General features: G+C 39.2%; 1 protein-coding gene across 2 annotated transcripts in view; it reads left to right on the forward strand.

Moving 5' to 3' along the window:
- The window catches only part of kdm4b (lysine (K)-specific demethylase 4B), a 57,690-nt gene extending 47,098 nt beyond the window's left edge, over positions 1-10,592 (forward strand). Inside the window, exons 18-22 of one of the 2 annotated variants that reach the window (XM_012882399.3) lie at positions 2,437-2,634; positions 3,210-3,389; positions 4,180-4,299; positions 5,414-5,506; positions 8,356-8,841. In XM_012882399.3, coding sequence (XP_012737853.2) covers positions 2,437-2,634; positions 3,210-3,389; positions 4,180-4,299; positions 5,414-5,506; positions 8,356-8,841 — 1,077 coding nt within the window. Of the gene's footprint in view, positions 1-2,436; positions 2,635-3,209; positions 3,390-4,179; positions 4,300-5,413; positions 5,507-8,355 lie in introns of both variants that reach the window. The other variant, XM_036141037.1, reaches the window with a different exon arrangement.
- The last annotated feature ends 1,477 nt before the right edge of the window (positions 10,593-12,069 follow it).

Raw genomic sequence — 12,069 nt, forward strand, 5'->3', positions numbered from 1 at the left:
CCTCCATCCCTTGTGCTTTTAGTACTTTTCCTCCTTCTATTTTTCCTTTTTTTTTTTGCTTTTCTACCTTTTGTTTCTGTTTCTCATTTTTACAGGTTTCATAATTCAAGCATGTAGAAATATCTACCATAAATTCATAGCTAACTTTATTATTTTCTATTTTAAAATGAACATCACGGACTGAGAACTCTGCGATGCAAACTTTGGAGAAGCCCGCCGTTCTTACCTGAAACGTGTGCAGCAACTCTGGAAACTGTTTAAGATTTGAACTCATAACCAAGTGCAGTATAATGTTCTCGGCAAACAAGTCGGCATGCTTCCCACGAGAGAAGCTTTATCTCAGTCACTCGAGACTCGAGACATGACTTAAGAAACAGATTACTGAACATCTCCGAGGCACAGAAATCACATAAAGTCAATATAACACACAAACAGTTTAAATAATTTATTTTTATATAGGTACTGCGCAACTTTTAAAGCCAATGTCAGCACTTTACTTTTAAAGAGATGTACAGTGAGCTGTCTTATTTGCTGACTTAATGTGAACATTCAGCAGCGAGCTAAAAGACAATTAATGTTGTTGCTGAGTTTTGCTGTTTGCTTTTATGTCACCATCGTCCTGATGTTTCATCAGGTCAAAACTCTACTAGCTGGTAGCAATCATAGAAGGAGGTAAACTGTCTGGCCTGCAACCGAAATGAAATATTGACATGATAATAAAAAAAAAGTGTATTCCTCCATTGATTGGTGCTGTTTTCCAGCTGCTCTGTCCTATTTTTATTTATTTTCAAAGGAGCGAGCTGTGTAGAACGGGGACAAAGAAGGAGGTTTTGACAGCGTGTTTAAGATGGTAGATGGTTTCAATTTATGTAAGTTAGTATAGTTATAATTGGTGTTTTTAAATGGCAAATGTCAAAGCTCTGGATATGACACTGAGTAAAATGTTGTTTTTATGAGTTTAAGCAATGTAGTTTGGGTTACAGGAGTTACCAGTATCAAAGATCATCAGTGCTACTTCCTTTGATCATAATTTGAGTAATTTATAATTTAATATTGACGATATTTCTGGTCGGAGAGATCTTGCATGCCGTGTCGAAGGAGGCGGAAGTTTGGCAAGAGGGTTCCAAGCGTCTGGCTCATCTACTGGTCACCCTGCTGTTATTTAGTCCCCTGCCAGGAGGTCCAGTCATCTCCTCATTTAGGGATTTCTTTTAATCCTAAACGCATCTTTGATTATGTCCGACAGAATGAATCAGCAACAGCTCACTGTGCTTAAGCCTCCTATGTAGATTAGAAATTATGAGAAAGTGTGACAAAGCCTTAAATCTGAACCCATTATTTTTTTTTTTTTTAAGTTACAAATAGCCGTTCCCTTACTTTCCTGCCATCTTTTGTTGGTGTGAAGTCTTATTTAATGTATTCAGCAAATTTATAGAAAATATTTTGACTCTATATAAAAGCTGGATATTTAACTCTTAAAGGTAGAATTTAGAAATGGAAAATATGCAATAACCCTGCACTTTATCTTATTTTGCAAAGTGGTATTACAAAAGGACTAAGCTGTTGATGCAAAGGCTAACTTTCTTAAACTCAACAACAGAATACATCTACATTATCTGTTATATGCTTTATCTACTTTTCCACCATTTCTTAGTTGACCTGTTCATATTATTAAATTATGATTTAGTTATTTAATCTTTACCTTTTTAAAGTATTAAAGTTAAGGCTCTTAATTTCTAGACCTTGATTTAACTTTGGGGAAAAATGAGGGCAATTAAAGGAAGACTGACTCTGAAAACATTGATCAGAATGGAGTTTTTTTTTAGAGAATTTTATGTGAAAAATGCATTTTTAAGTGCCTATTGATTAACGTTCCAGATATAAATATGGTTGCTTTTGGTAATTTCGCTTGATAGTAAAAATTTAAAAGGAGTAACAAAGAAATCTCACAAAATGTGGGGGTTTTCGTTGTGCTGGAATAAATGGGAACCTGTTGGGGAACAGCAGAACCAGGAGCAACGTATCTAAATTAAATACATTTATTTAGTTACAATCAATAACAGATGTAGTCTTGGGGTGCTTTAAAAATACATTTATAAATACACAAAAATATATTGAACTGTTGGCTTTGCTGCAGCCCCTCATACTGACCATGCATGTATCGACAGTGGAAATGAGGAAGGAGGGAAGAAACCTTAAACATAACTGGCTGTTAACCCTTGCGCTTATTGAGCCTCTTCAGGAAAGTGTCACAGCTGAACTAAACACCAGGCCAGGGGTAACTCTGATGAGGGGAAAAGAACAGAGAGAGAACAACTAATGCATAACCGGAGAGTAGTAGGAGAAAGTAGCAGAATAAGGAAAATTGGTCTGTATTGGTGGTAGAATTAGATTTGAAAAAAATAAATAAAAATGTGCCCCCTTTTGTCTTTGCAGAAATGTGAGTTCTGTCACGCAACCAACCCCAGTCCAAACCGCGGCGCTTGCATTCAGTGCACGCACGAGCACTGCGCCACCTCCTTCCACGTCACCTGCGCCCAGATTGCCGGAGTAGTGATGAAGCCTGCGGACTGGCCCTACGTGTTGTCCGTCACCTGCAAGAAACACACAAATGGCACCCAGAAGCTAAACAAGGTGAAGAAAACGAGCATGTTGAAGGGTTGAAGACTAAACCCATAATATTAGAATACATTAGCATGTTGTAATGTTATGTTGGCGTAAAGGGATGTTAGTGGGGGTACGTGTTTTTTAAGTAAGTTTATTTATTTATATAGCACATTTATAACAACCTCAGCGGACCAAAGTGCTTCACAACAATTACATCACAGGTAGATAAAGGATAAAACAATATATGAAACTAAGTTTGATTAAAAAATATATATTGTAATATAGAAAAAACTGATGTTAATCAGAGGCAGTGTAAAGTGTTTTATGTTTCACTTACTGATGTATTTTGGAGATAAAGAGAATGAAGTCTGTCAGGTTTACGGATGTCTGGAAGCTGTTTTTCTTAAAGAAATTATTTTGAAAGATGTCCTTAAATGTTTGCTTATATCCTTAAGTTCTTATAAAAAGATAACTAGGCATAGACATATTTTAATAAATTCAATCCTAGAATTATATAAAACCATTTTATATGACCAGCACTTGAGTATCCCCGACAATGTTCCTGAATCCCAGTGCTGATCTGTCTTGTGCTCTTCCTGAAGCCTCGGCGAGCGCCTAAAGCTGATCCCCAGGGTCTAGACTTGGGCCTGAAGGTGATTGGGCGTAACAGCGACGGATGGTACTACCACTGCACCATCATTGGCATGGCAACACAGACGTTCTGCGAGGTCAACTTTGAAGACGGCTCATACTGTGACAACGTGCACCCGGAGAATATAACAGTGAGTGTTTTCGCCATCAGGGGTTCCTCTGCAGCCTGGAAAAGTCTGGAATTTGATTTCTGTATTTTCTGGGTCTGAATAAGTGTGCGTGTGTGTGTCTGGGGGGTCGTGTCCTTCCTTCTATTCCTTTTCTTTGTGCATTTTCTTTATTTCTTCCTATTATACTTTTCTGTTTTTCTTTATCCATCCATCAAGTTCTTTGTCTTAGTAATTTTTGATTATACTAAAGAACGTCGGTCTGGACTCTTTCCGCTTGGATTTGCCATGTTCTCCCTCCCTGTGCATGTGTGGGTTGTCTCCGGGTATGACTGAAAACTCTGAAAAGTTGTGTGGAAAATTGAAATTTCACCTAGAAAATGTGGAGGAACCGTGCACCATTAACACTTATGTTTATAGTCGTCTGGTATTTTCATTTCAAAGCCATATATACATATCTACACATGGATCCTCGCAACAGATCTGTGGTTTGTAGACTGAGAATATAGAGAATGTATTCCCTTCATAAATATAGATAACCTTTAATATTTGCTGTTTAATGATGGCAAAACAGAACTTTATCAAATTAAGTCATTAAATTATTCAAATCTGCTCCTAGGGATGTTGAATTCATAAGTGGTCTAATTAAAATGCTAACTACTATCCTTGAATTTCAGAACTTTTTTTAGTTAAGCTATAAGCAGCTGGAAATGAGGAAAACGCTCCTGGCAGATGAAAAAGAAATTGTGCAGATTTCTGTAATCCTTTTCTTCTGTCTGTGTCCTCCAGTTCATCTTTGTCCTCCCTCTTACAGAGTCACGACTGTCTGCGCAACCATCACCCAACGGTGGGGGAGGCGATTGTAGTCAGCACACCGGATGGTCAGGACCTCAAAGCTACCTTCGTCAAAGAGCACGTCCACAAGTTGTACCAGGTGAGGGGAACTCTGTCGATCCGAGCCGTTCGCTGGTCTCGGCTCCTCGTTTGACTCCTTTGCCGAGCAGAGGAGGACCGAGGGGTGGAATTGGCCCTCCAGAGTCAAACCGTGGCGTTAAAGCAAAAGAAACTTCTTGAAAACATAAATACGAAAAAGTTAAAATGATGTAAGGTTGTTGTGCTCATGAATACATACAAAGTATAATTGAGAAAAGATTAAAAGCAGGTTGGTAAATGAAGGTATCTATAAAAAAAAAAAAGGTCCAGTGGTGTATAAAGTATCCGGATGGAACTTTTTAATTTTTATTTATTTTACAAGAAAGCTACATTTGCTGAATGTATTCACCGGGAGATGATACTTTGCTGCAATTACAGCACCAGTCACCCTGCTCCTTCAACATTAAATGTAACTCTACTTTATGTTGGATTATCACATTAAAATACAATTGAAATAGATTTTATTTGAAAATTTAAATATTAAATTTTGAGGAGTTCAAGACGTCTGAATAGTTTTGTAAGGCATGTTTTTATGTACTGTTGTTGGATTCATAGTTTTCCAAATGACCTCTAGTCATTCGTGTATCATTAGATTATTAACGTATTTTTCACATGCTTTTGCACTGAGCTGAAAAAACAAAAAAAACAACAAGCCTCCAGCTGTTCAAGCAGTCAGAGTCACAACCTGACCTTTTTTTTTTTCTCTGTCGCAGAATATTGTTGAAATCTACATTTATATTTAAAGAGCTTAAGTGAAGCTTTGATCCAGTCAGTGAGCAGCTTTGGTTCAGTGCCATGGTCAAGGATAATTTGACAGCAGCACATATTGGTAGATGAAACCATTCAATTGCTGTCGTGTCGGGGCCGGCTAAGGTTCCCAGGCATAACTTTTAATTATTATCCACAGACCCTGTCTGTCGTTTCTATCACTTCTTCCCTGCTGTGTTCTTTTTTGTTTGCAATGAAGGCCATTTCTTTCTAGTATAGCCTCTCATGAATATAATTTTGTTCGACCACATCAACATGAGGCAAAATGTTTTTCTTATAAAAGAACTGCTGAATATTATTATTTTTATTTTTTGTCCACTAATCCATTGCGTTTTACATCCAATTAGGTGGAGTTTCAGGACCAAAGTCAGCTGATGCTCAAACAATCAGAGATCTTTCAGCTGGATCATGAGTTACCTAAAAGAGTTAGGTCTCGACTGGTGAGTATTTCGCTGAAACTTTGCTTTCCCCTGGCCTCAAACGCCAACCCAAAAAAAAAAAAAAAAAAAGCTTTCTCCCCTCTAATTAAAGTCCATTTAGAACAAATGAGACCACAAACAGGGAATGCATTAATGTTTGCCTGCCTTGTGCTTAAAAAGTCATTACCATGCTGGAGTTAAAGTGTCCTGTGGTTCTTGCATACCTCACTTATAATGCCCATTTTATTTTTTTTATTTTTTACTTAACCAAGCTTGTGATGGCCAAAAAGCAAAACAAACATGCGCTGCGGTAGTTCGACTAGGCGATGTCCCAGGCTGACCAACACTCACTCAGCCGAGTCATAAACCCGCGCTCTCCTGTGTGCAAATTAAAAGTGGAGGTTTCAAACTATATTTCTGTTGCAAGTCCTAACAATAAGTAACACTCGAATAAAAAAGAAAAAGATTTCAGCCAGATACTTGCCTTTTATTTGACAGCTACTTGACAGAGAAAGCGGAGCGAAGAGAGACGTAACGGGGTTGCATTAACAACCCTGACCAGGACTCAAACCCTGCATTCAGGACCCAGAGGCTCAGTATCTGCTGAACAAACAGACTTTGAGTGAATAAGACTAATAAACGTGTTCATATTCTGTCAGCTCTGTGAAAGGGCAGGCGGTGACAGGGCGCAGCATTTCTCTCATGCCTAAAAACTGTTGACCAATGTCTGGATTTTTTTGCTGTATATATCTGAACATAATCTCTGGAATCTGATACGAACATTTGATCAATAAATCGATATTTGGCCAACGGGAGCTTTTTACTGCTGCCAATAATCAGCCAATCAGAAATGATCCACGCTTACTACCTAACACATTGAAGAAATCATCTTAATGTTGTTCTAAATGAGGTTTGCAGATGTCATGCAAAGCATTTCACATCCTCTCACTGTGCAGACATTTAGATTTAAACGTCTGTACACTTTGAGGGTGTGAAGCCTAAATCAAATTCCTTGCATATGTGCACAAGCAATAAAATGCCCTGCGAGGTGTCATTGTATTATTACGGCCTGCCTGTAGGGTGGCCATCTTAACGACCTCAGGACAACAGGAACTATTAATGTTTTTAAAAGCAAACTTTAGCTGCATCTTTTGGGCAGGCCTGAAGTTTGTTTTTGTTTTTTTTGTTTTTATTAAATGTTGACCTTCTCTAGTTTTATTGTACACTTGACTTTAAATTGATTTTAAAATATATTTATTCCTAGACCTGTTTTGTCATGTTTTTATTTATCTTGGGTATGTTTGACTTTTAGTCACTGTTATAACAATTTAGGAATCTATGCTCCTTGAGTTTTTTTTTTTTTTTTATCAACCTCTGGTGTTTCCTCACCTTCCTCCTCATTATCATCACCATCAGTAACACAATTACGTTTCCTTCGTCCTTCAAATCAACATTACCTCTGTTTATGACACTTTTTCTCTATTTTTTTTTTTTTTTGGTTCAACTCTTTAGGTCTGTCTCATTGCTTCTTGTCTGTTTGGTTATTTGTTTTATCTGATTTAAAGCACTTAGTGTTGCCCTTAGTTTTAGGATTATTTCAAAAGCACTAGCACCTTTTTATAGTGCCTGGTTTATGTGGTTAAAATAACCCAAATAAACACTTCAGGAGCATTTCAACGTTGAGATCTGGACGGGTTTTCCCCTGAACTTCTTTTTGGTGGACTTTTGATTTTTCTCCAAGCTGTTTGAATGTCGGCGTTTCCACTATGGAGTCCAAAAACGATGCAGCAACCTCTCCCACTGCAGCGGTGTTGACCTCTCAGACAGCTGCCGAGTGGAGCAAGGCTCCCACTGAGTTTTTAAAAAATACAAGAATTTCAGTAGTGTTGCGCCGATGCCATTTTTTTGGCCCCGATACCTGGCTGTGCAGTATCGGCCGATACCGATTCCATCTGTTTGAAATTGATGTGTGTGTGTATATATGAAGAACTACATACTACTTCTTCTACTACTCACTTAGTTGTTCCTTCAGCAGTCTTAGCACCATGGGGAGCAGAGCTTTTTCTCGTTCTGCGCCCACACTCTGGAATTCTCTCCCCCCTGACATCTGCAATACCGAGTCTTTACCCTTGTTCAAATCTAAACTCAAAACCCACATGTTCAAGATTGCCTTTTCATTATGATTTTATATTACTTTCCTGTGTGTAGTTTGTGTTGTTTCTTTTAATTATGACGACATTGCTTTTACCATTTATTGTTTTTACATGTACAGTGACCTTGAGTGTTTTGATAGGCGCTTGAAATGAAATAAAATGTATTATTATTATTATTATTATTATTATTATTATTACTTGGATGTAAAATAATTGCCATATGGCTTTGTCAAGCTGCTACCCTTTGTAAAGCAGGAAAAAGACTAATACAAAGTGAATCCAGTAGAACTAATGAGTGTCGGGAGAGAGAAGGCTGCATTCAAGTGACATACAAACATCAAAATGGTATCGGTGCCCTATTTGTTGGTACTCGCCGATATACCACCATTTTAGTGCGGTATCGGTATCGGTGCAACACTAAATTTCAGGACTAAAACTATATGGTTCTGTCACAGCGATGACACAAATTTTTAAAGGGATTTAGTCCGCACAGAATTGATTGTTCCATGGTTTCTGAGACGAGAGAAAAGGCAACCGGGCCCACAGGTCCACTCTGGTTCCTGGACAATGTTCCTGTTGTGGAAATCTGCCTTTTGGCTTACATAAAGAGCTCCCGGGATCAATTAAAAGGAAGCATGGAGACGTGATAATGTGGTAAAGACTTCTTCTTTTAACTTGCTAACGCCTCACCTCCTCTGACCCTCTGTCTGTCTCCAGGCTTTACCTGCGCCACAGGAGGAGGTCCCCTCAGCCGATGAAGCCAAAGCAGCGAAGCGCCGCCGGCTGCCCTCCAGCTCCACTCGGCCTAAAACTTCAGCTCCTGCACCAGCACAGAAGAATCCCAGTGTTACCGCTCAGCCGAAGGAGGAGCCCTCCTCCCCAACTCCCATCGCCAATCAGGAAGCCCCCACCCCCGTCAGCAGCATTAAGACGGAGGCAGAGACCCCGATGGACACCAGCGACAACCTCACTGACCCCCGCGCTGAGTCCCCCCCGGTCTCCAACCCCCCGCTGACTCAGCAGCCCGCCTCTTTTCAGGCCACTTTGAACTCTGACCCCTTCCTCTCGGCCCCTTCCTCCCCGCCGCCCGCGCCCCAACACATGGCCGACGGCTACACGCCGAGCAGCGGCTACGTCTCCTACATGGAGACGCTCCTCCACTCACGTTTTCCTCAGGACGAAGGCCCCGGCCCCGTGTATTAGACATCGCCTCCACCTTGGTATTAGTCAGCTGACCGTGGCTGAGCCAACAGGAAGTAAGCTAAAGGAGGGGAACTCTGAGTGCTGTACTGACGGACAACTTTCCAAGGGGGGTGGGAAGAGGAAAGCAAGGAATCAGAAGTACTCTTTTAATGCATGTTACTTTTTCTATTTTTGACTTAATATATTTGCAGTGGTGCTTTAGCCTGCTCTGAGGCACCAGCTAAAGAGCAAAGGTTTTTTTTGGTTTTTTTTCTTTTGTTTTTTTTTTTACATTATGATCGTGCTATTCCCTCCCCTTCTCGTTAATATGAAAAACTCTCCGGGTGGCATCAGTTCCATGCTTTGTTGCATTTGTTCAGTAAAGGCACACTCCCATGTTCTTCCTACAAAAACTAAAAAACGTTAAACGGCCTCATGGACACAAGCTTTTCTAACTTCAAGTGACCAGCAACATCCGTTTTTTTTTTTTTTTTTTTTTTTCTTCAGTCCACCTAATCGTGGCTCGGAAACTATGATGGACTCGCATCGTCCCTCTGCGGGTTCTCCATGTAGTCGTGGTGTGTTCTTGTCATATTTCCAGACATAAACTGGGGGGGGAAACGTGGGTTAAGAGAAATGTATTGTAGCGGGAACTCAGTATTTAAATGTCTTTGTGAAATATCAAAAGAATTATTTGTAATAGAGGAAACATGTTGAATGCAAACACTAGTAGATTTGTCTGGAAGATGCATTGAAGTTTAGTGAAAGATGTAGTTATCAGATCAGATCTTAATGAATTGACATCATTTGGCGGCTTCGCTATTTTTTTTTTTCTTCTCTTTATCCGCACCAAAATGAACTCAGGGTTCCTACTAGCAGCGGACAAGCCAGCAATATCCCTCATTCACAACGGACAGATGAAAAACTGCTCCTGTTATTAACAATTCGTTTCTGATGCTCTGCAGTTTGCCAGCTTATTGTGGTTTGCTGTCACCAAGCAAAGCACAGGTTTATGCTTAAACCTGCCAAATGTGGGACATTTAGTCATAGGAAACATGTAGGAACCCTACAAATTTACATATATTGCACCATATTTGAGTTTTAATTGTAAGTAAAAATCTATATTGTAATTTGTCTGTTTTTTTTTTTTGTTTTTTTTCTATTATTGTAGTCTGTTCGTTTTCTGAAGTGAATTCACAAACCTGGCCCTTCATAAATATCGAGAAGTTTCTTTTTGAGCGGGTTTTACCGGCGCATCACTCAGTTTGTACTGCTAACTACGAATCCTTTTGGTTTCCTCTCTGTTTTTCCTGCATATGTCCGTTCTGTGCTACAGAAATGCTAAACTACTGATGAACCGATTTCTTATAACACAGACCCAGTGTACATACCAGGCAGGCCTTGCGTTGTGATTCACCTTTGTAAATGTCACATTATTTCTCCCTGTATCCTAACTAAAAACATTTGAGCAGAAATGCATTCCAACTGAGATCTATTGAAACAAAAATTAACTCATGGAGATTAAAGTGGGCTGCTTTTTGCCAACTCCCCGGTGTTTTGTGTGAATCAGTAATTTTTTTTTTTTGCTTGTTTTTTTTGGTCAAATGGATGCAGAGGTACTAACATCTGATATTTATTAGTTGTTATAATTAAAGGTTGTCGCTGTAAATGAAATTAAGTTATTTTTGGTTGTTTTCTGAAAGCTAAAGTCATGATCAAGTATGCAACTCACATCTTAGTAAAAAATAAATGACTCAAAACCCTCTTTGTAAGTTTGGCCACTGTTGCTGTGAATCTTATCGGCTTATTAATGTGAGCGACAGCAGTTTTATCAAAAACAATCATTGTCTTTATTTCGTAGTTTTTGCTCTATACAAGACATCATTCCTAATTATTTTTCAATGATGGGTTCAATTCAATTAAATTGTACTTATATAGCGCCAATTCACAACACCTGTCATCTCAAGGCACTTTCCAAAGTCAAATTCAATTAGATTATTCAGATTGGTCAAAAGGTTTCCTCTCTAAGGAAACCCAGTAGATTGCATCAAATCTTGACAAGCAGTACTCACTCCTCATGAAAGATTGTAGAGCCACAAGGACAGTCGTCTGCATTGTCCATGGCTTTGCAGCAATCCCTCATACTGAGCAAGCATGAAGCGACAGTGGAGAGGAAAACTCCCCTTTAACAGGAAGGAAAACCTCCAGCAGAACCAGGCTCAGTGTAAACAGTCATCTGCCTCGACCCACTGGGGGTTAGAGAAGACCGAGCAGAAACACAACAAGACAGAAAAGCACACATTGATCCAGGAATCCTTTCTACTTTAAATGGTAATAGCGGGTGATCTGTCTTCCCTGGATGATGTCCAAAACGCCAGACCAGGTGTACCTACTATGAAGGGGAAAAAAAGTGTCTACTTTTTAATTGCATGAAGTTTGTTTATAGGAAGAGGAAATTCTACCCTTTAATTGTTTTTACGCACCAGGAGAAATTGTTTGGTTCACTTAGATTTGAATCATTTTGACCCGGGTAAAGACCTAAGAAGTGAAAGATCCCAAATTGGCATTATTTTTCTAAAAACAAAACCAATTTTGGAAGCTGTGCTTGGAAAAACTAAGCACGCCCTTGCAGGGTTTAGGAGAGAAACGGCTGCTGCTGCTAATCCAGTGCACTTCATTAAATGATCAGCATCATGTGGGCTTCTTTGCAGCAATCTATGATTTCTGACGGTTTGCTGGTCTGGGGTGTGCAGGCTTCAGCACAGTGCCAAGGAATATTTCTTGCTGCCAGTCAATCTGCGAAGGGAAGACAATTTTGAAACGATATGAAATCAGCCTACAATGAGGGTATTTACAAGGTGAAAAGATTTATAGCTGGTAATCTTTACAAGTTGATAGCAAATTTATGTTGAGCTAATTAAGACCCAAGACCTTGATGTCAGATCAGCAGAAGTACAGGGGTGTATAGTTGGGGAAAAAGACTAACCAAGTAAGGCTTGATTGAAATAATTGCCAAGAGAAAGTGTCCTCTTCAGAAAGTTGGGAGCATGACTTTAAGATTTTCAGCTTTTAACTTCGTAAACGTGAGTAAAGGAATAAGGGAAATTAAAGGGGTTGTCTTTAGTGTAAGATTATTTATAAACATAGTTCGCTTTACATTTCAAATGATACCATGATTAAAATGCCAATAAGTGGCAATACAGACACTAGCACTGATGTTTATTCCTCATTTTGGATACGTATTTGTAG

This window comes from Fundulus heteroclitus, chromosome 9 (assembly GCF_011125445.2).
Source record: "Fundulus heteroclitus isolate FHET01 chromosome 9, MU-UCD_Fhet_4.1, whole genome shotgun sequence".
Lineage (NCBI taxonomy): Eukaryota > Metazoa > Chordata > Actinopteri > Cyprinodontiformes > Fundulidae > Fundulus > Fundulus heteroclitus.